Source organism: Scyliorhinus canicula, chromosome 21 (assembly GCF_902713615.1).
Source record: "Scyliorhinus canicula chromosome 21, sScyCan1.1, whole genome shotgun sequence".
Lineage (NCBI taxonomy): Eukaryota > Metazoa > Chordata > Chondrichthyes > Carcharhiniformes > Scyliorhinidae > Scyliorhinus > Scyliorhinus canicula.
The window spans coordinates 32305188-32328760 of record NC_052166.1 but is presented as its reverse complement, the minus strand read 5'-3'; the positions used below and the strand labels follow the sequence as shown (position 1 = coordinate 32328760).

At 45.3% G+C, this 23573-nt stretch overlaps 1 protein-coding gene across 12 annotated transcripts in view; it reads right to left on the bottom strand.

Annotated features, from left to right (window-relative positions):
• The window catches only part of LOC119955607 (astrotactin-2-like), a 1814189-nt gene that overhangs the window by 731295 nt on the left and 1059321 nt on the right, over window positions 1-23573 (bottom strand). For 11 of the 12 annotated variants that reach the window (XM_038781996.1, XM_038781994.1, XM_038781999.1 and 8 more), the window contains 2 exons: window positions 8572-8738; window positions 5344-5529 (listed from right to left, as the gene is read on the bottom strand). In XM_038781996.1, coding sequence (XP_038637924.1) covers window positions 5344-5529; window positions 8572-8738 — 353 coding nt within the window. Of the gene's footprint in view, window positions 1-5343; window positions 5530-8571; window positions 8739-8886; window positions 9235-23573 lie in introns of those variants that run through there. The other variant, XM_038782001.1, reaches the window with a different exon arrangement.

The following is a 23573-nucleotide window of genomic DNA, read 5'->3' as shown; positions in this document are numbered from 1 at the left end:
AATGGAATCAGAGCTGGCTCGGTCACAGAAAGCAGACTCGTGGGGTTGCACAAGAATGGGTGCTGGGGCTTCTGTTGTTTGTAGTATACATAAATGATTTGGAGGAAAATGTCACTGGTCTGGGGCGAAATTCTCCAACCCCCAGCAGGGTCGGATAATCGCCTGAGGCCGCCGAAAATCCCGCCCCCCCGTCGTGGCAGAGATTCTCCACCACCCGGGAAATGGCGGGGGCGGGAATCACGCCACTCCGATCGACGAAGCCCCTACGGCGATTCTCCGGCCCGCGATGGGCCGAAGTCCCGCCACTGGGAGGACTCTCCCGCCGCCGAGGTTTGAACCACCTCTGGTGGCGGCGCGACCGGGCCCCCGTGGTCCTGGGGGGGGCACGGGGCGATCGAACCCCGGGGGCGGTGCCCCCACAGTGGCCAGGCCTGCGATCGGGGCCCCCCGATCAGGGAACCAGCCAGTGCCCTGGGGGCATTCTTTCTCCTCTGCCGCCGCCACAGCCTCCGCCATGGCAGAAGCGGAAGAGAAACTCACAGCGCGCATACGGTGGTGGTGACGTCAGCGGCAGCTGGCCGCTGACGTCACCGCCGGCGCATGCGCGAACCAGTGAAAGCCTTTCGGCCAGCCCCGCTGCCGGGCGGCGGGCCTGAAAGGCCACTGGCGCCGGTTTTTGCGCCAGTCGGCGTGGTGCCAACTGCTCCGGCGCGGGGCTAGCCCCCAAAGGTGCGGAGAATACCGCACCTTTGGGGAGGCCTGACCCCGGAATGGTTGGCGCTACTCCCCTACGCCGGGACCCCTCGTCCCGCCGGGTAGGGGAGAATCCCGCCCCTGATTAGTAAGTTCGCAGATGACAACAAGTTTGGTGGAGTGGCAGGTAGTGCTGAGGATTGTCAGAGGATACAGCAGGACATTGATAGGTTGGAGACTTGGGCAGAGAAATGGCAAATGGAGTTTAATTTGGACAACTGTGAGGTAATGCATTTTGGTAGGTCGAACATAGAGTGGAAATAGACAGTAAATAGAACAAAGAACAGACCCTTCGGACCTCCAAGCCTGTACTGGTCATGATACCACCCTTGACCAAATCCCTCAGCACTCCCCAGTGACCTATTCCTCGGTACCCATCCTATCCATGTATTTGCCGAGATGTCCCGAATTAAAGTTGAAATAAGACGTGAAATAAGAATGAAAACAGGCCCCAAACTCACCTTTCGTGCGCTGTCCACGCCGGGAGCGACCAGGTGTGGTTGCCGCCGGCGTGAACAGGTCGGGAACGGCAGGCCGCTCGGTCCATGCGGGCCGGAGAATCGCAGGTCACCGTGAAAAACAGCGACCCGCAATTCTCTGAGCGGCGTGTCGCAAAACGCGACACGCCATTTTGTGGGGGGTGGGAGAATCGCGGGGGGTGCCCGCTATTCTCCCACCCGGCCTGAGGAGCGGAGAATCGCGCCCATGGAATGCTTGCCTTCATTGGATGTGGCATCGAGTATAGAAATAGGCAAATCATGCTGCAGTTGTATAGAACCTTGCTAAGGCCACACTTGCAATATTGTGCACAATTCTGGTCGCCACACTACCAGAAGGATGTGGAGGCTTTGGTGGGTTTGCAGCGGAGATTTACCAGGATGTTGCCTGGTCTGGAGCATTTTGGCTATGTGGGGAGGCCGATCAGACTCAGGCTGTTTTTATTAGAACGACGGAGGAGAAACCTGATCGATGGCCTCACGGTAGCATGGTGGTTAGCATCAATGCTTCACAGCTCCAGGGTCCCAGGTTCGATTCCCGGCTGGGTCACTGTCTGTGTGGAGTCTGCACGTCCTCCCCGTATGCGCGTGGGTTTCCTCCGGGTGCTCCGGTTTCCTCCCACAGTCCAAAGATGTGCGGGTTAGGTGGATTGGCCATGCTAAATTGCCCATAGTGTAAGGGGGGGATTGTTGGGTTACGGGTATACGGGTTACGTGGGTTTAAGTGGGGTGATCATTGTTCGGCACAACATCGAGGGCCGAAGGGTCTGTTCTGTGCTGTACTGTTCTATGTTCTATGTTCTATGTTTGTACGATTCTGAGGGGCATGGATAGAATGGATGGGCAGGCACTCTTTCCCAGGATGGAGGAGTCAGTCCCTTGGCTGCATAGGTTTAAGGTCCATGGGGTAAAGTTTAGAGGAGTTGTGCGAGGCAGGTTTTTTACACAGAGGGCGGTGAGTGCATGGAATACACTGCCAGGGGAGGTCGTAGAAGCAGAAACATTAATAGCATTCAAAAGGCATCTCGACAAATACATGGATAAGATGGATATAGAGGAATATGGCACTAGGAAGTGCTGAGGGTTTTGGCCAAGGGTGGTATCATGAGCAGTGCATGCTTGGAGGGCCGAATGGCCTGTTCCTATGCTGTATTGTTCTTTGTAAAGTCCTTTTTACTGAAGACACCCTCGTGCATATGCTGCCAATCAATTTGGGAAAAAAGGGTACATCAAACAGTTTCTGATAAGACCTCCGGGCGCGTGTGTGGACATATTCCTTTCTGCCTTCACCAACATGGCAGGTGGTACACTTCCAGTGCTCAATGTACCTCCTGTAAAATCTGTGCTTTTCTGATTGTTTTATACCTCTAAAACAGATGTAGCAATGTCAGATTTCTAGGCCATAGAATTTAATTTTCAAATTCTGAATGAGCAGTGGTGTTCTCAACATGGATTATGTACTAAACCCCGAAGTTACTTTCACACACATCCAATCAAATTATGTAACATGAAAGTGCTTAAATCATTTAAAAGAATGATACAAGAATTTTAAGAAAGAATGTTCCTGAACTCTGATTAAAAAAGCACCACCAGTTTCATTTGCATTTTCCCCTTAAATTATTCATATATATTTTTCCCTGTAATGTCACATTACAGGAAGGATGCAATTGCACTGGAGGGGGTGAAGAGGCGATTCACAAGGATGTTGCCTGTGATGGAACATTTAAGTTATGAAGCGAGGTTGGATAGGCTTGGGTTGTTTTCGCTGGTGCAGAGAAGACTGAAGGGAGTGACCTGATCGAGGTGTATAAGATTATGAGGGGCATGGACAGGGTGGATAAGGAGCAGCTGTTCTCCTTGGTTGAAGGGTCAGTCACAAGGAGACACAAGGTCAAAGTGAGGGGTGGGAGGTTTAGGAGGGAATGGGTGAAAAACATTTTTACACAGGGTGGTGCCGATCTGGGAGGGTGGTAGAGGCGGGCTGCCTCACATCATTTAAAAAGTACCTGGGTGAGCACTTGGCACATCATAACATTTAAGGCTATGGTCCAAGTGCTGACAAATGGGATTAGGTAGGCAGGTCAGGTGTTTTTCAGGCGTCGGCGCAGACTCAATACACCGTAGGACCTCTTCTACACTGTATTATTCTGTGACTCTTTAAGGGAAGGAATGTTGCAAACACCTACTGCTTTGGGTATAAAACACATTTAACTATTTGATTTCATTTGTAAGGGCCAGTCTAGAGTTTTTGCAACTTATTAGTTTGTTTTCCTGACTTTGATATTAATGGCACTGTGTTGCAAAGTACAGGAGGAAGGTTAAATTAGGCACATCTCAGAAAATGGAGCTAAAATACCCATGTCAACATTCTGTAAAATTCTTGACGGTCATCTAAATTACTACAGGCAGTGATGAACACAAAAGCTATTGTGTTTTTCATCCGAACAATTGCGGAAAAGGGGTATTTTGCTCACTATGCAATTTCCTATTATCAAGCTGTCACTGCACTCTATATGTTGTAGTTGAGGCCTACTGACTGTGCTTGTTCATCCTTATGTTGCAAACAATGCAAATGGAAATACCGTTTTGACACAGCAATGCAGAATTTCTCCACTAATGCTATTTGTTTGGTACCTGTTTCGTACAGAAGATGTTTTTGCTACATTGGTTCTAAAACTACTTGCACAAACATCAAGTTGTGATTCCATTTGCAGTCTGAAAGAGAAATAGAGGCTCTGGTTGAAAAATAATCAGACGCCTTCACTTACAGAATGGAAAAAGCAGTTTTGGTCCACACGCCCATAACAGGTCCTTCATTTTTGGTGTGGTAAACAAGTGATAAAGGTTAACAATCTGATACCTGCATCACAAGCTACTTGCCATTAACTATCTGTGGGTGGCAGAAGAAGCAAGATAGAAAGGCAGCCAATTTTAAACCTGAACAATAAAGTTGAACTCAGCAGAGGAAAATGTATTCATCAGGAATAGCCCCAAATTAAAGTTAAAATAAAACATAAAATAATAATGAAAATGGAACGATGGGGTGTACACAAGGGAAATATTTGAAATATAAATTATGTTTTAGTGCTCATTATAACAGCTCAGCATTTGTCCTACAATTGTAAGGCTTGCTGATGTTTGAGTTAATGGCTGCTGTGTGCTTCATCCACACCACAGTTAGAGTCTATGCATCATGTACAGAATGAGATACAAAATAAGAAAACGTAACTGATAGTTCCCCAGTGCCGGAATGGGATGATGCACTGATTTATGAGGTACTGAGCTGTGCAGGACAGCATGTTCAGACCCTCGGCTGTGCTGAAGTCGTTACGTCAGGCAGCGAAAGAGTGCAATACTATTACTGGCTTCTGCAGCCCAAGGAGAGATAAGAATCAACCAGATTCCCATTAGACCCTCTGCTGTTCTTTGCCTGTGTAAATTCCAGGCGATAATATTGAGTCCGAGTAGGATTAAATTCTGTTCTCCAGGTGCCCAGGACAATAAACTGCCCTGCTCTCCCTATCTGAACTGACACCTGGTAAATCTGCCATTGTTACATATTGTGTGGATGAAAAGGAAATCTTACTGCTCTTCACCAAGTATTATTTTCACCTTCTGCACAATATGTATTTGCCCTGGGTCTAATGGAGTTGGTCAACTTTCATTTGGAGTGGACAGATGCAGCAGACAAATTAGATATTTTTCTCTCACACTTGGACCGCACTGAGTGAAAAAAGGAATATGATTCTGATGTCAATATATTGAATGCCAGTTTCTCTCTTCTCCAAAATCAACCAAATCTAAGACTGATACACTCTTGCTTCCTACTGAAAAGCCTGAGAGTTCATGCCATTGCTAAAGTGTGCGCTGGTCAAATAATGAAGTTGGCAGCTGAAAGAACTAATAATGCTCTGTTAATAGATGAAAATTGCACGATAGGATCCCAAAATAAACGATCGACGGAGCTGTTGCTGTTCGCAAGATCTTATTTCTCACTCCCATGTGAACAAATACAATTTGTGCAGATAGAATGAACCGAACTAATAATTTTCATAAACCGTTCCGGGCAAAGTATTTTAAAGTCTGCACTCACCGAAAGGTCATCTGGAACACTTGACCCTGATTGACCTGCTGTGATTTGTTGTTGTAGCCATGCAGCATCTCCACAAAGAGTGTGTCATTCAGTTTGGCATCAAGCTTCTGGCATTTGCCCTCACAGGCCTCCGATAGTAGCACACAAGATTTACCATCTGCTGCCAGTCTGTACTCCTCCACACAGCTGCCAGCAGAGAAAGAAGCTTCATCAGTTAGTAACAGACCTTGGGAAAGAAGGCATTGCTTGATGTTAACTATAAGATATCATTTGGAACATTACCATCAGCCAATTAGATATTCTGTGGGGAGGAACATTTATAACACACACTAAATAATATGAGACTGCTCATTTTAATGGAGTGGATGTAGAATCAGGTGAGTTTGATAACAGGTGGGCGATCTGTTCAACCACATTACTGTCTATGCGTTAGGATATAAAATATACCCACGCCGTACTTTCTCAGGCTTTAGCCTCACAACTTCTTTCCCCGCTGTTTTGAGCATTGATTTAGAATATTAGAGCACTTCTGTTTCCTTTTCATGCACTGCTGCAAGTTGGTTTCCAAGACACCACTCGCCCTTTTATGCCCAAGACCACAACAGAAGTCTGCACTTTGATTGCGAGACAGTAAATTATCCAATGGTGTGAGTGAGGACATCACAGCTGGGGTTGTACTATTCCCACCCCCCTCACACACATATGCTATGAGTAGGCAGTCGCAATTCTGTGACCAGAGCGATCGGGAACCTGGCTAATGTTTGCTTCCTTCACCCAAAGGAAATGTGTACAACCATAGGCTATTGGCAGACAACTTACTAACAGCAGCAAACTGTACTGCCTGGGCAGTTCTGTGCAGCTCAGAGGCAGAACCTTTATCTCTGAGCCAATGGAAGGGAGCAAGAAGAATGTTTTTTGCAATCATTGAAGGTTGAGGTTATTGAACCATTTAATGAAATGCTGCAAATGAAATCTAGGCTTGTTCGACATTTGGTAACAACTCGGAGACTGAGCTATAAAAATAGATAATGGATTTCAAAAAGTGCTCAACGTCATATCTATGATTTTCATTTTACTCAGGCAACCTTTTATGACTCAGTAATATAAATCTATTCATAAGATAACAACTGCACTGTAGCAAATCTCATTTTCTATGGACACATACAACGGAATTTGACTTTTAAATTCAGTTTCAAAAGAAGAACTTTTCAGCTTAAAAGTTTATTAATATTAAAATATTTGGGACTGCTTAACTCTTTGAGAACTGCAGCTCCGCACAAAATCAAAAAAATATTATCTGTTCAAAGAATCCTGTGAACTCAGTTCCTCCATATATTTTCTTCTTTGCATACCAAAGACCTGACAGGAGTTTATTCTTTTTCCCATCCATGTGTCTCTGGATTATGGTCAGTACAAAGTCACTTGCTATTGTCATACGTCAGCAGCATAGCCCATGCCTCATGATCAATCTACAAGGTAGCACTCTGACATGTCTATCCCTAGTCAAACCCTGACTGTAGAGTGGCATGAAGTAAAGCAGTGGCGTTATTTCCCTTTTGGCACTCTTCAGGCTCCGCAGGAAAGGGATGTGAATTGCTTCTTTTTCCTTTGTCGCTATCAGAAAACTTTGGGTAGCACTTCCTTCCAGCGGAATATTCTGGAATCTCCGGAGGTGATGCCCAGCGACGGGTTCCCCAGCAGCAGGATGGGCAAGCCAGGCAAAATGCCTCAGACATTGATAGGGCCAGAAAATTCTGCCAGTGGCCAATGGCAAGCTGCTTCCACCACCAGTGATCACGCCATGGGACGGGGGGAGGAGGGGGGGGGGGGGGGTTCAACCACGGAGGGGCGGTTGGGTGCATAAAATCCCACCATTTGTTAATGTCTTGAAAGCTGTAAAGAGCATTCTGAAAATCTCAGTTTTGGAGTAAGCTGGACAGTTAAGTCTTCTTCATATAGGAAGAGCAGTCAAGACAATTTTTAAAAAAATGTACTGTTATTAATAATCCACCTATCTCATTACGACTAGTATAATTTGACCTGGTGCACAGGTTGGGATCTTCTACCATACTCTAGATTCTGAAGTGGGTTCCAGTGGATGGGAAGGTAGCAAATGGGGAGGTAGTTCATGAAAGATGAGAGACAGAAAATAAGGAGACAGACCAGTCAGTCTGACATCAGTCTCAGAAAAATGCTGGACTCCATTATTAAGGAAGTGGCAATAGGGCAGAATATCATAATATGATTAAGAAGAGTTCATTTTATGAAAATTTTATGAAAGGGAAATTGTGTTTGGCAAAGCTATAAGAGTTCTTGCGGATGCTAACAGGGTAGATAAAGGGGAACCAATGGACGTAGTATATTTAAGACTTCAACAAAATGGCACCGTGAGTGTTAAGTCAGCCTTACATGCTGACTGATGTCATGATCTGTTTACTTTGCATACATCCACCATATGCCCCTTGTACTCGCCATAATGTCCTAACCAATATGATGTCGTCTGCACCAGAATCCATTTTGGCACCTGTATCTCCACAAAACCAGCTACTGTGAGTGTTGAGGCATAGATGAACGGCACTAACATCTCAGTCAGAGCTCTTTTTGCCAGCTGATGAAAATAAAAATCAGATGTAATTCCCTCCCTAACTTTACCAATGTGTTTAGAATGTGGGGCTAGATTTCCTGTTCATCATCATGGGCTGAGGCAGGAGCAGCACATTTCCAGACACAGGCACACCCACATTTCCTGTCCGGGGTGACTAAACTGTCTTGGTGGATGCATACCTTTTGCATGGTCACGTCTGTGGAGGAATCTAGCTTTGGCAAAATGTGGAAGAAATTCAAATGTTTCTGGAAAGCAGCAACCTAAAGGCAAGTTCCAATGATGCACAACTCACTTTGCTGGGGTTCCTCAGGCCATCTAACTTGAGGTGGCTCCTAGCATATGTCCTCGCCCATCACTACAGTAACAGAAGTAATTGGGAGAGAGGGCAGTAAGACCCTGCTGCTTAGTGGATTCTTTTAACAACTACCTCAATACTTTTGCCTCCTCAATGAATACAGAAATGTCCAATTATAGAACAGCCTCATTAAGGTTGCAATAAAATCCATTGTGATTTTGTATAATGAAACAAAGGGCTCAGTATGGTTGTGTATAATATGTACATATATCTGTTTCTCAAAGAAATGACAGCCATGGTTTCTGAGAGTGCTTAAGCCTGTACTTACCCACAGAACATAAGAATATTATTGGACGAGGGATCTTCAGTCAATGGCACTGTCTGTTGTAAGCAAAGCTGCTCACAGCCTCCATTGAACCCATCAGAACAGTCAATTCCTTTGGTGTAGTCAAAGCAACCAGAATCGTCCCTCATAGGTCTCAGGCCCACTGGACACTGAAACAGGAGAAAAGGTGCTGGAATTTAGACTGTTATATTCGACAGAATTAATAGCAAAAGATTAACATTTACTCCTTACAACCATTAAGATAGCAGGTTTGAAGCGAATGGGAACAAAAATCTCTTGTCAAAGCTATTTAATTACCAGGTTTAACGTGACATTGCTGACATAACTTTTGACTTTTTCATGGAACTTCTGCCGCATCCCAAGGTGCTTCATGGTCACAGGTCAGACTTACAAAGAAGCAGGCGGGGTGGAGAGAGACATAAGAGAAGAAACAGCTCCTGAAGTTGGGGAGAAATATAGCAATATAGATCAGTTGATGAAGAATATTTGGGAGCTTTCAGGCAAAGTAGCTGAAGGCTCCGGGTTCAATAACAGAAGTGGGTGGGTGGAACACATAGTGGGCCATAATTGGGCGAGTGGAGAATGCCATAGAAACCATGCGACAAGAGACAGGGTGAAATCAGACTGGGACAGGATCGGCGTATGAGAACAAGTGGCGGGATTCTCCGAGCATCCACGCTGAAATCACGATCGGCGCGGGGGCAGAGAATGGGGGGGGGGGCGTCAAAATAGAGATCGGGTCCGATGCGCTCCGATCCCTGGAGAATCGCCCCGAATCGGGCGCTTGCAGTTGATGCGGCGCCAGTCGGGGGCCATTGAAAGAGGCCCCCATGGCGATTCACCGAGTGCAACTGGTCGAGTTCCCGACCGAGTCCGTGGCCACCCTGGTGGGGAGCAGGGGGATCATTTACAGGTCGGGCCTCCAGGATGGCCAGGTTACCGATTGGAGGCCACAAATCCGCAGGCACGCACGATATGGGGAGAGGGGTGGGGGGTGGGCTATCTTCTTGGTGCTGGTCCGCGGTGTGGGTCGGCCATGTCTCGCGGGTGGCTGCCGCAGGCTGCCGCCGTGCACATGCGCGGACCCCCGACTGAAAGTACAGGGCCCCGTAGCAGCAGCCAGAGCTGCGAGAACTACTCCGGGGCCCTGCTAGCCCCCTGCAAATCGGTGGATCACCCTGGACTTTCTCCAGTTAAGTCCAGAGTGATTTGCGCATTTTTTCAAGGGTTCTTTCAGAGGGTCAATGCAGACTCCATGGGCCGAATGTAGGAATTCTATGGTTCTATGGTTCACATGATGTCAATATGTGCCAAGTAATCATTCAAAGGCCTTGTGCTTGTTTATATATTTTTTTAATGGAAACTTGATCCGTTATTTTGTTGAGAAACATTCCGGGGAATCTCTCAGCATAAGCAAGGAAAATGAAAACCACTTCATGAACGAAAAGTAAAAGCTGGACACACTTTGCACGGTCACATTCTCCATTTTATCAATGTTCACACAGCTGTTTTGTAAAATCACTTGAGTAAACAGAAGCCGCGTAAACTGCTGCTAGATTGACGTTTATCAACAGCAGTGTTGTTCTACGCAATTGTGTGCAGGAAGTAAAATGTGTCAGTTGGCACCCTATGAGTGAATTTCTGATTCCAAAAATTTCATGAAGCAAAAGCTGTCATCAAATCATTAGCACACAAGCAGAGAAATTGTATCATCTCCCCAGGCAATAATCCAGCTGCATTCACCATTTACTGTACAGAAGCAAAATACTGCAGATGCTGAAAAAGCTAGAATAAACGCAGAAGATACTGGAAATCCACAATCAAGTCTGAAAGCTATTGTGGAGAAAGAAACTTAACAATCAGAGTTGTGATCAATGACCTGAATCGTTGGGCTGGAGGCCAGGGAGATCTCCCTTGCCCGATGTCTTTTCGGTGGGGAGGCAGGTAAAATATATTGGGTGCCCAGCGCACCTCCTTCCTGCCCAGTCCCAGCCTGTTCCCCATAATACCAGGAATGGATAAGTTGTCATCAGCTTTCCATTCTGAGGCCCATTACTAGTCAACTATGGACCTGAATCCATCTCCGCTGCCATAAACATCTGGGCATTGGCAGCAAGTCCAGAGTGTGAGGGCAATTTTTCAAAGGGCATTTTTGGAAAGGCAGGAAGAATGCAATGGCACATCAATAGGAGGGGTGATCTGTGTGCATCGAGGGCACACCCCCGGCCTTGTTCCTCGCGGGTGAACTGAAACATTAAAATGGTGTCTGATTTGTGAGATTTGTGTTCGAATGTGCTGTCTGGATATTGTTTGCTGTGTTTTTTCATAGACATTTAATTCATATCAGCAGCTCCTGAAGAGAGGTCTGCAGCGACTGTCCACTTTGAGGGAGCCCATTAGAAGCACCAACCCACATCCTGCCTTTTCTCAGTGTTCACCCTCTTCCCGCCCAGCTCGGTTGTATGAGTCATTCTCAGCGTGCGTTTCACCCTGGCTGCGCGTTAATTGGCCAGCCAGCACCAAATCACATTCTGGGGCCGAGCCCACCGAGTGTGTGCACTCAACAGGTGCAAAATTCAGACCTTTAAATCATGAGCAGACATGTGGGTGCACCACCACATGCAGGTTCCTCTCCAAGTCACTCACTACCCTGACTTGGAAATATATTGTCGTTCCTTCACTGTCGCTGGGTCAAAATCCTGAAACTCCTTACGTAACAGCACACTGGGTGTACCTACACCCCATGGACTTCTGTGATTCTAATTGTAGCTCACCACCACCTTCTCAAGGGCAAATGAATAATCAAAAAATAAATTCCGTTTGATGCTGATAAGATTTCCCAATAAGAAGCCAAATGCAAGACCTTTTGATTGGTGTCATTTTAATGCCATTGACTCAAGTCTAATAAAAGGGCTAATGTGTTATAAACAAATTGGCTCAGTGGCCTAATAATTCACTGCAGAACTATGAAACCAGAATAAGAGAGGCAGCAAATAGGCATGTGGAGTAGATGAGAACAGGACAGAATATTATGCTTCTTATTGCCTGGAAAGTGAGCTATGGTCTCTCTATAACTCACTCTAACTTGTTAGGATGAATTTGGCACCTCAGTAAAGAAGGAAGAAGGGCCCAGAAAAAGGAAAATAAACAATGTAGCCCCAATTTTAAGACCCACAATCCATTCTGGTGTGGCTCTTTGCTGAGAATCTATAATCAGATGTCATTCCTTCCGAATTAAATATTTTATGAGGAAAAGATTCTGAGTGAGGTATGGGTTATTATGTTGTTGTCCAGCTCAATAACAATATTAATTTAATTCTGAAGCAAATAAACAAGCTTCTGAATTACCTGTCCAGGAGTTAATTCAAATCAAAAACAGAATCTAAAAGATCCAGTGTAAAATTAAAAGAACGGTTTTCAATTAGATAGTTGGCATGGAAATGAAAGGCATCATTACTTCAACAAACTCATCATTGTTAACAAAATTAATTTTGTTGAACTATAAAAGTCAGAATTCAAACTGATCTAACCTGTCTTCTGAACCATGAGGGAGGGAGAGAATGAGAATGGGAGCTGGAAGAAAAAGGAATAAAATGTACTGCGTGCTGAGAAAGATAAGGAAACTAATCAGCACCAAAGGCCTATTAGCTCATTCATTCCACAAACCACATTCATTCTTCCCCTATCGTAGGTGCTGCACAGCCTCTTTAACCTCCTGATAAAAGTTGGAAAATTCTGCCAATCAAGTAAAAGTCCATTCTACTTAAGTGCTCTGAAAGATCTTCCTGCAAGGGAAAAATAATAGGCGGGATTCTCTCAGCCCGGGGCCGGGCCCGAGGATCCCCGTGTCCGGCACGAATCGCGCCACGCTGCCCCCGACGTGATTCTCCCCAGAGTAGAGAATCAGTGCCATTAGCGCCGCCGTGGTTGGCGCTGTGCAGGATGGGGGCCGCTCTATGCGGCCCGCCCCCGCCGATTCTCGCCCCAGGATGGGCCGAGCGGCCGTCGTAAAATACCCCCGAGTCCTGCCGGTGCCGTTCACACCTGCTCTCAGCCGGTGGGACCTTGGCATGGAAGGATCCGGGGGTGGCCTGTGGGAGGGGAGGGGGGTCCGACCCCGGGAGGGGCCTCCAATGTGGCCTGGCCCACGATCGGGGCCCACCGATGGGTAGGCCAGCCTCTCTATCTGGGGGCCTCCTTTCTTCCACGCTGGCACCTGTAGCCCTGCGCAACTTTGCATTGAGGCCGGCGTGGAGAAGGGAGCGCGTGTTGGCGCCAGTGCCATTGCGCATGCGAGCATTGGCACCCATGCCACTGCTCATGCGTGGACCCAGCGGTGCCCAGTTCACGCCAGGATCAGCAGTTGGAGCGCCGTGGATCGCTCCAGTGCCGTGCTGGCCCCCTGTAGGGGCTAGAATTGCTGATCCTGAGGCCATGTTGACGCCGTCGAGAAACGCGACACCGTTTCCGACGGCGTCAACACTTCGCCTCAGGATCACAGAATCCCGCCCAATATATTAATGCAAGATATTGTTGCAGACAACCTTAACATGGTAGGTCAATGGTTTGAGTAGCTCAGGAACCTCATGTTCAAAACAGAATTTCTTGCCCTTTTCAACCGTTTACTTTGTTCAAAAATAATAAGACTTTGTTCCTGATTTTCTCCTCTTGCATCTTTTCAACAGCTCCTCCACCAGTTACCACCCAGTGTTAAATGTGTAAAAGTAGTCTAACAGGCATCGTTCAATGCACAGCAAAGAATTTCCATCATGTCGTTTACTATATTATTTGGATACTGTCATGGATAGGATCAGAATCAAACTAAAGCCGTTTCACTTATACAGTGCATTTTTTGGAGAGGAAGATATGTGTTTTTTAGCCTCCAGAGTGTGTGGTCAATTTAAATAACAGCAGCAAACTTTTCTGGATTTCATTTAAGAAGGTTGTTTATTCACATATTAACCCTAAAGGTCTAAATGCTAGGTCGCTCACACCCACACGTGCAAGGAGTCTAGTATACTTTCATAAACTTTAACAGAGGAATAATTTATAGTTGACTTATCTGGCTCATTATAGGAGAAAAGTAATTGTGAACTCAATAAAGAAAGGATTCTTTTCCTTTCTTGAATTCTAGTTAAATAGCTGGTTGGATATGAAATGAAAATGAAATGAAAATCGCTTATTGTCATGAGTAGGCTTCAAATGGAGTTACTGTGAAAAGCCCCTCGTCGCCACATTCCCGTGCCTGTTTTGGGAAGCTGGTATGGGAATTGAGCCCGCGTTGCTGGCCTGCCTTGGTCTGTTTTAAAAGCCAGCTATTTAGCCCTGTGCTAAACCAGCCCCTTATATCAGATATCAGAACTATTTCAGGATTCCATTGACAAGATAAATGTTCAGCACGTCACAAAGTTAGGCACTTGTGGTTTTCCCATTAGTGCATCCAATTTCCTTACAGATGGACTTGGATTTGGAATAAGGCTGGGAGACTTTTTAATATGTAGCAGCCTTTAAGTTTGAAAAAGGCTTTGGTGTTACTGCCTTAGTCTGCAACTGCTATTTTTTACAAGCTGCTCTGGTTCTTTGGATAATAACGTTTGGTATCAAAAGCCTATTATGGTCACTTGATTAACTGCTATTGTCCACCAGAATGGATTATGGCTGGAAGACATTGCTATAGAATGGTGATAGATTATGGTTCTTCACACTCACATTTAGATAATGGATTTTCTGCAGTTTTGTTTGTGTTGAATTGGAAATTTAGAGACTTGGGGCTCAGTTCAACGGAAAAATTTCAAAGTTCGATTTTGGGCATATTTGGAGGGGTATTTCAAAGATGGCAGCGTTGGGGAGATCACAGCCCACATTCAGTGGCAATTAGTGCCACGAATGAGGCCCCATGAGATTCAAGACATTGTTTGATTGTTGGCAGCTGCCTCTATGGTGCTGAAGGTCCTAGGGTTCAGGCACACTGTTCAGGTATCAAAGTTTGCTGGACATGCAATGCACTCATAATCCTCTGAGGTACGGCATGTGTGCCCTCAAGAAGGCACTTGAGAGCTGAGGAGTGTGACATGCTCTCAACTAATGAGATTAATTTTTCATTTATCATAGAATTTACAGTGCAGAAGGAGGCCATTCGGCCCATCGAGTCTGCACTGGCTCTTGGAAAGAGCACCCTACCCAAGGTCAACACCTCCACCCTACCCCATAACCTAATAACCCCACCCAACACTAAGGGAAATTTTGAACACTGAGGGCAATTTATCATGGCCAATCCACCTAACCTGCACATCTTTGGACTGTGGGAGGAAACCAGAGCACCCGGAGGAAACCCACGCACACACGGGGAGAATGTGCAGACTCCGCATAGACAGTGACCCAAGCCGGAATCGAACCTGGGACCCTGGAGCGGTGAAGCATTTGTGCTAACCACCATGCTACCCTGCTGCCCTGAAATATCTGAAATAGCCTTCAGCTGTGAAGCCAGAGTTTGCTCACAGTCAAAGAGGGTGAAATTAAATTTCAGAATAGATGCCACAGCAGGGCTTTTTCCTGCAAGTGTTTGGTAGAATAGACAAGCTGCTGCTGTGGTTGCCCCTGTTATAGGCCTCCACAACATTTAAAAATGGCTTGAAAGCCTCACAGATGCAAAGCCCCCACCACCTCCAAGAGCCAGGGGTGGCCTAATCACATCCCCAATAGTCCATTGATTCAGAGATTAGAGGAAACTAAAAAAAGACAAGCGTGTTTTACACAGGGAAGTGCACTCTAGGCATGTCCAGGCAACCCCCACCCCCGTGATCTAATCAGGATCTTTCAAGAATCTTGCTGTAGTCTGTGTGAATCTATAGAAGTCACCTGGCCCTTGGCAGCCATTTTAGCCACCTTGTTAGTGTTAATTTAGAGAAATAAATGTCTGTTGCAGAAGCATGCCTTCACTAGGCATGACAGATGCATTTAGAACCATTAAAACCCAACTGAAAAGAACTTCGGAAATGTTGAATCATAAACGTTAACTATGGGGTCCAGGATAAAAACAAACTGAGCTCAGGAGAGGCTCCAAATGCAGACTTGTATAAAGGCAGAGAAAGATACTGATAGCTATACTGTGGTTATGAGATAATATGTAGATTCAAAGGAAGTAATTTTTTTATCTAAATCAATCCCATCTTAATATACCATTTTTGTGGTGTGACCATGCAGGCCAAATTATGGACCAACTGCGTTTTCAATCATTTTTCATCTTTCTCCTCTTGACAGCATCAAGCACTCCTGCTGAGATCCAATGAAGCTTTCCCAGCCTACAAAATGTAAATGCCTGATGAAACAATCACCTAAACAAAGATTAGCTTATTCACGGTGTCCCGCAGGCTATTTGGTTGTACGCCTTGTGATATGTTTTGCTTCAGTGGCTACCCTTTAGACTTGACAGTGAAACAAATGGCAAGTATAGTTTTGGCCATTCTGGTGAAATCCTGTGCTTAAGCCAGAAAGTATCTCCACAAACCAGCATTGAATTCTTTCCTGAAGCAATGTAAACCAGAACCCAGAGGTGAAAGGACGGTTCAATGTCATTTTTATAATGCTCAATTGTTCCACCAGGCGGTCCTGTAATGTTGCCTGAGGGCTCCCATGCAGTGGCACATACCCTGTTCATATTGCAAATTGATTTTCACTGCAGCTAGAACAAGGAAAAAGCATGTGTGTCTTTGTTCCAAACTGGTCTCCTGTCGGTTTTTGGCCAAAGACTCCCGTAGCCTGAAGCCAGGTGAAGCTAATACGAATGGAATTAATTTGAACATTATTTCCCTTGATCCCTCTGGTTGCTGCCAGCATAATTATTCCTGAAAAAAGCACTGGCATTGAAATACAGGCACTTATTGTTGCCATTGTTATCGTGCTGCCAAGTCAATGTGACTTGCCAGTATGATTCTGTCCCTTATTCTATCCCTCACAATATAACTAGGTGTCAGCCGCGGCTCGAGAGTAGTACTCTTGCCTCTTGAATGACAAAAGTTTGGGTTCAAGCCCCACCACAGAGACTTAAGCCCACAATACAGGCTAGAGTCCAGCCGACCGTCATACTGAAGGATTGCTGCACTGTCAGAAATCCACTCTGGCATTCTCTGTCAGCGGGATCCCTCACAATGGGAAACACCATTGGCCGGCTGCGGGTATGGAAACTTCTGCTGCTGGGGGGGTGGGGGGGGGGGGGGGGTGGGGATGGATGGAAAACAGGGATGGCGGGAGAGCATCCCGCCCCCTCTCTTTTGAATTAAACGCTAAACCAAGGCAGCCTTCACCCCTTCAGGCCAACATAAAGATCCCACAGTACAATTTCAAAGGAGAACACAGGAATTCTCCATGTGTCCTTGTTAATATTTATTCTTCAACTAACATCACCAAAGCAGATTACCTGCTTATCGTCACTTTGGTATTTGTGTACCATTGGCACAGGCAAAGTGGATATCACCTTTGCAATAGTGACCACATAACGATACGTATTTGGGTTGGCACTCATGCCTCACAGCACCAGTGATCTGGGTTGAATTCCGGCCGTACGTCATTATCTGTGGGGAGTTTGTACCTCCTCCCCGTGTCTGTGTGGGTTTCTTCCGGGTGTTCCAGCTTCCTCCCACAGTCCAAAGATATGCAGGTTAGGTGGATTGGTCATGATAACATTGACATTTAGTGTCCATGGTTGTGCAGATTAGATTATGGGATAGGGCAGGGTGGACGGGGGAGTGGACATGGGTAGAGTGACCATTTGAAGGGTCGGTGCAGACTCGACGGGCCGAACGGCCTCCTTCTGCCCTGTCGGGATTCTATGTAATTGGCTAAGGCACTTTCGGATGTTCTGAGGTTGAGAGCGATACGATATAAATGCAAGTTTTTCTTTTAGGAAGACATCATGATATCATGCATGTGTTGTAATAATAATAATATTAAGAATCGCTTATTGTCACAAGTAGACTTCAATGAAGTTACTGTGAAACGCTCCTAGTCGCCACATTCCGGTGCCTGTTCGGGGAGGCTGGTACCGGAAATGAGCCTGTGCTGCTGCATCGTATGATTGTATGGTCAATTTGGCACCGATTCTTTATGTGTATATTTTCCAATTGTTGCCATGTCACAGAAAGTCCACTGGCAGTGTTTGAAAATTGAATTCAGGAGGGTGGCAGTCTTGAACCACTTTCTCAATCACTGGCCATAAAATAAAGGACGCATCAAAGTAGGGTTTGGTAATCTCAATTCCAGATGCCACACGAACTAAAGAAAGTCACGGAAGGACAAGAAGCTCAAAATTGATTCAGAATGTACATGCTGAAGCATTCAGCTTTCACAGGTGCCCACACAAATCACTTTGTTGTGGTGTCTCAGTCCACCTGGAGGCAGTAGTGGCACTTTGTGTACTTCACCATGTAGCCAAGAAATGTAGGATTGCAGCACAGTGCGTGTGTGTTCATAGAATTGACAGATCAAAAACAGGCAATTCAGTTTAACAGGTTAATACTGCTGCTCCATACAAACTTCCACTCCCTTACTTCATCTAATCCTAATAAATACTTCTACGGGCAGCACGATGGCGCAGTGGGTTAGCCCTGCTGCCTCACAGTGCTGAGGTCCCAGGTTCGATCTCGGCTCTGGGTCACTGTCCGTGTGGAGTTTGCACATTCTCCCCGTGTTTGCGTGTGTATCGTCCCCACAACCCAAAGATGTGCAACGTAGGTGGATCGGCCCTTAATTGGAAAAAAAAATGGGTAATCTAAATTTTAAAAAATAAATAACTAAATAAATAAAAACTTCTATACATATCTAGCTTCCCTTAAATATATATATGATATTCACCCCAAATGCTGCATGTGGTTCAACAATACTGATCTGCCAATTCACTTCTTTCAGTGTTAACTCTGCTGTTCCTTAAACGCTGATCTTCACTGTGGCGTGAAAAGTAGGACTAAGTTGTTGCACTCGGGATTACCTCACGGCGATAACAAGCTAACGAGCAACTTAGACAGAAACAATACAGTCCAGGATAACTGCACTATTACCTCTGGGAGCTATGCATTTCAACAGAGCTGAGGGAAATCATGAGGGTGTTAAGTGTCGCAGTGTTGATGGTGTCACTGAAACAGATCATAAACAATGATCTTAGTGACATTTACGGAAACCTATTAACGGGCACTTCATGCGGGCAATGATAAAATGTCACAATCAATACCACTGCTCGTTTTTTTCCCAGGTAGACACCCCCTTACCATAACAATAATATTAAGTTACAAACACGCACTCCAACTCTGTATCAGCACAATCCCACTTCTGGATTATTAGAAGTGAATTGTTTTTGTGACACTATGCTTCAGGTTTTTAATCACTTGTTTGCGTCCCTTTATCATTGCCATGTGAAAATCCTGGAACTCTCTTCCTGACAGCGCACTGAGATTACCTATATCACATGGACTCCAGTGGCTCATAGCAATGATTTGTCATCATCTTCTCAAAGGCATCGGGGGTGGGAATAAACAGTGACCTTGCTCGTGATGCAATAATCATAACATGAATTATTAAAAAAATATGAATTATGCACTACGTTATTACCCAACTCACCAAGTGCAATTTAATTGTAAGGCGTATATAGTGCACAATCAGGGAGGGAGGGGTGGGGACAAACACCTTTATCTTTATGAAGTAACGGATTATGAGATGGCTACCGAAAGAAAGTAGTTTGCCATTCTCCATTTATATTGGTCTATCAGCACTTGGTCTGTAGCTTGTATGTAATAGCATTTCAAATGCTCTTCTAAATATGTCTTAAAAGTTGTGAGGATTCCTGCCTCTTCTAGCCTTTAAAATGTTATTGCTTTCTATCACTTACTCCAGAAATGCCTCACTTTCTGCGGTTCTGAGATATTGTGGTTAAGAAAGCCCAGGTTTGCTCTCTGGTGAGCTGGTTGGCTTCTGCCTTGCTCGAATGGAGTTCTGTCACTGGCCTTTCTCGCCCCATCTCAGAAGCACAAATCGAGAGGAGAAATGCTCAACCAGATTTCCCACATTTGACCGTTAACTGAGGCCTTGATTATAAAGGTTAATGCCGATTGAGGGGTGGGGGTGAGTGGGGAGGAGACAATTATTCTCTTCACCCCCCTGTGTATGTACTCAAATGAGACAAGTTTACAATCTCAATACACTTAGAAAACCGACATGTATTCTTGCTGGTGTGGGCAGGATGAACTCCTATCTAAATAATCCACTAATGCTGACTACCTGGGCTTCAGGTAAGCAGTGCTGGTGCAGCATCAGTGGACTCATCCAAGTAAGCAACTGCACCCACCTCTACCAAAAGAGAGAGGAGAATTAAACTAAGTAAGCATTTGAAGGGTTCAGTTGAAAATTGAAATCGATGAAGACATAAAATATAAATAAACACTTGGAATAAAGAAGCGAGTGGATTAAAATCTACAAAAAAAACCAGGGGGAGCGCGCAGTTTTTGGAATTAAGCATTAACATTCAGAAAGTAATAAACACTTGGAATAAAGAAGCGAGTGGATTAAAATCTACAAAAAAAACCAGGGGGAGCGCGCAGTTTTTGGAATTAAGCATTAACATTCAGAAAGTCATATCTGAGATCGCGTTGTCATTTCCCTACAGTTAAACACAATATATTAGAAGCAAAGATAAATGCCTGTTATTTGCGGCTGGTCCATTTCCTGCAACAATGAAAAAATTTATTGACTGCCAGATTACACTTTTCCTGCAGTCAATTATTACCACGTTCAAAGGATGCAGGAACACTTTTATATGTCAAATCATAAGAAAGAAAACCGTAACATTTTCCTGTGAAAGGTCTTTAAATTGGAAAGACATTTACTTTTGCAGCATTCAGCATACTTGCTGTTGTAGAGTTAGCTACTTTAACAGAGAAGACTTGGCACAATAATCAAAGAATGAGCTCTGCTGTTTAATTTGAAGTAATCATAACGATCACAAAAAGAGAGGGAAAAAAGCAGAACACTTAAGTGCTCTGAAGTAAGCTGCCAAGCAGGTTGAGCTCATTGATGTAGTTACAAACAACAGTATTTGTAATTTGGGCTGTTTAAAATGTATAATAATGTGGACGGCAACTGCCGACAGCTGCAGAGGACTGAATTAGGATGCAGAAAATGATTTTTTCCCCCTCTCTGACTATCAACAAAGCAATTGGAAACTTATTTGCGGATGTGACAGTCACAACGACATCTGCTTCCTTAATGGAAAAAAGGCAAGCGCAGGCATTAGAAATGGAAGTGTTTTAACTATCTGACTGGTTTCAGGAAAAGTCGCATGATTGAAAAGCAGCACTGAACGCCACATCTGGTTATATTGGCTCTGACAGCAATGTGTCAAACAATCACCTTAAAAAAAGACAAACCGAGATGCTTGATTTTCCCCTGCACATTAGTTCTACCTACCTAAAAGTTAACCTAGCTCAATTATTATTGCAGTGCAGTACAAGATTTATGCGAACATGCACTGTTGATTTTGATTAGGTGACATACTTCATTCACTTGAATTTTACTTTGCAACATTCCTGCTAAGCCCTTGGCTGTCTCGTCACATGTTCATAGTTTGCAAAAGATCTGGTAAAGGCACATTGCCTTAACTGAGTTAATCCTCTCTTCCATTCATTAATAGTCACTTTCACAAAGTACGTTGGCCTTTCATCTCGATTTCCCAATTAAGAAATCTCAGTTGCTAGATTTGGTGCTGTGTGGGGTCCCGTGATGGTGCAAATGAATAGAATGTACAGGCAAAATGAGAAGAGATGTGGATGAAATTATTTTATAGCTGCCAAGATTGGATATGAGTGGAGTGGGTGTGATGAGTAATGAGTGGTAGCGAGCAGCAGCCTGCATTTTTGATTGGGAAGGCATAAATTACACTTCAGCATCCCCTGGCTCCATGTTAAATACATTTTTCTGCTGCTTTTTGATGAAAGCTTCCCATTCTTCCTTTATAAATCTTTTGTTTGGCTGCTATCTGCTTGAGAAAACTACAAGGTGCTTGACTGCAGTCAGTGACAGGAGGTGGCGGTGGCATCGTCACTGTGGTAACCCAGAGACGCATAGCAATGCTCTGGGCAGCTGGGCTCATATCCCATATCGCAAATTTATGCGAAGATTTAAAACAAAAAATCTGGAATGAAAAGTCTAATGATGACCATTGCTGATTGTCATAAAACTAATGCCCATTTAGGAAAGGAAATTATAATAATTATTATTACTATATTGATGCCTATTTAGGGATGGAAATCTACCATTCTCACCTGGTATGGCCGACATGTGATGTTAACTCGAGCAAGCAGTTGACGTCAATCCCAAATTAATGGGCTGGTTGAGCACAGTGGGCTAAACAGCTGGCTTGTAATGCAGAACAATGCGGGTTCAATTCCCGTACCAGCCTCCCCGAACAGGTGCCGGAATGTGGCGACTAAGGGCTTTTCACAGTAACTTCATTGAATGTGACAATATTATTATTATTATTAATATTTTAAAAAATATATATCGGAAAGGAAATGGGGAGCAAACTTTGATACACCTGAAAATGGAGACCGAGATTGGGATGTGCGACAAACACATAGGGCAAGATTCTCCAATACTGAGGCTAAGTCTGCGGCGTGGAAATAATCGGCGGTGCATCCTCGCAGTTGCTGCAACCGGTGAGGGGCTAGCAGCTGCGCCATGTAAAACTCCCAGCCTCCACGAAATAAACGGCGATGACCTGCCAGATAGTGGACCCCTGGACACACCCTCGCCACTCCCACCAGTACCCCCAGCCCTCGCAGAAGCCCTCCCTCACCAGCCAACAGCACGGCTCCAGCCTGACTGTGGCAGCGCTGAACACAGTCCGCAGCCACCACGTCAGGTACCCGCACGGCTGGCACCACACACACATCGCGCCATTGTGAACTCAGCACATCGGGGAAGGGACTTCAGGTGACACGCTGACACCATACCAATGGCATGCAGCGCGTGGCGCAATTACACTGTTTCAGAGGGGGCGAAGCAGGCGAAACCTGCGTCAAACAGGCGCCGCCACCGATTCTGTTGTAAAAAGGGATTCTCCGCCCGATCACCGATTACGAAATCGCCGTTGGGAAACAGAGAATCTCACCCATGGTTTCCCTTTCAATGCAGGGAACATGTAAACATCATAATGCCTGCTGATTTACAGGGTAGCTGCACGCAGCTTAAGAGACTGGGCACTTGAACAAGGGGCCAAGTTTTAAAATTAGCTTGCAGTAATTAAGGTAGTTTGCCAGTCTTAAAGCAAACATTCTGGCTGGAATATAGGAAATAGGAATAAGAACAGGAGTAGGAATAGACCATATGGCCCTTTGAGCCTGCTCCACCATTCAGTACAAACATAGGTACATTGGAACCAGGGTAGGCCATTCAACCCCTCGAGCCTGTCCTGCCATTCAATGAGATAATGGCTCATATGTGACATAACTCCACATACCTGCCTTTAGCCCAAATCCCTTAATATTGTTTCTGAACAACAACCTATCGTTCACAGGTTCAAAATTAACAACTGATCGAGCTTCATCTGCTATTTATGGGTGGGAGCTCCAAATCTCTCCCATCCTTTGTGAAGAGGTTCTTCATAACATCTCTCTTGAATTGTCTAGCCCGACCTCGCCCACACTGCCTGAGATCTAGATCAGTATGCCACCATTAAATATGCCTGTGCCGGATTCTCCTGGCACCTGGGAACCAGCAGTCTTCCTGCCTGGATGGCAGAGCCAGGGTGCCCATGTGCCAGGATGGCATAGTCCACTGTCGGGCCTGAAGGGGCGAAGTCCATAAAAGGGGGGCCTGAAATGAGGGCCTCAGCTAACCCATAGCAGTGTGGTGTCCTCACTTGTTGGGGAGTCGGGGGTCGGGGGGGGGGGGGGGGGTCGGTAATGCCTAAATGTGCAGGGGGTGACATTTCCCATGGGTGG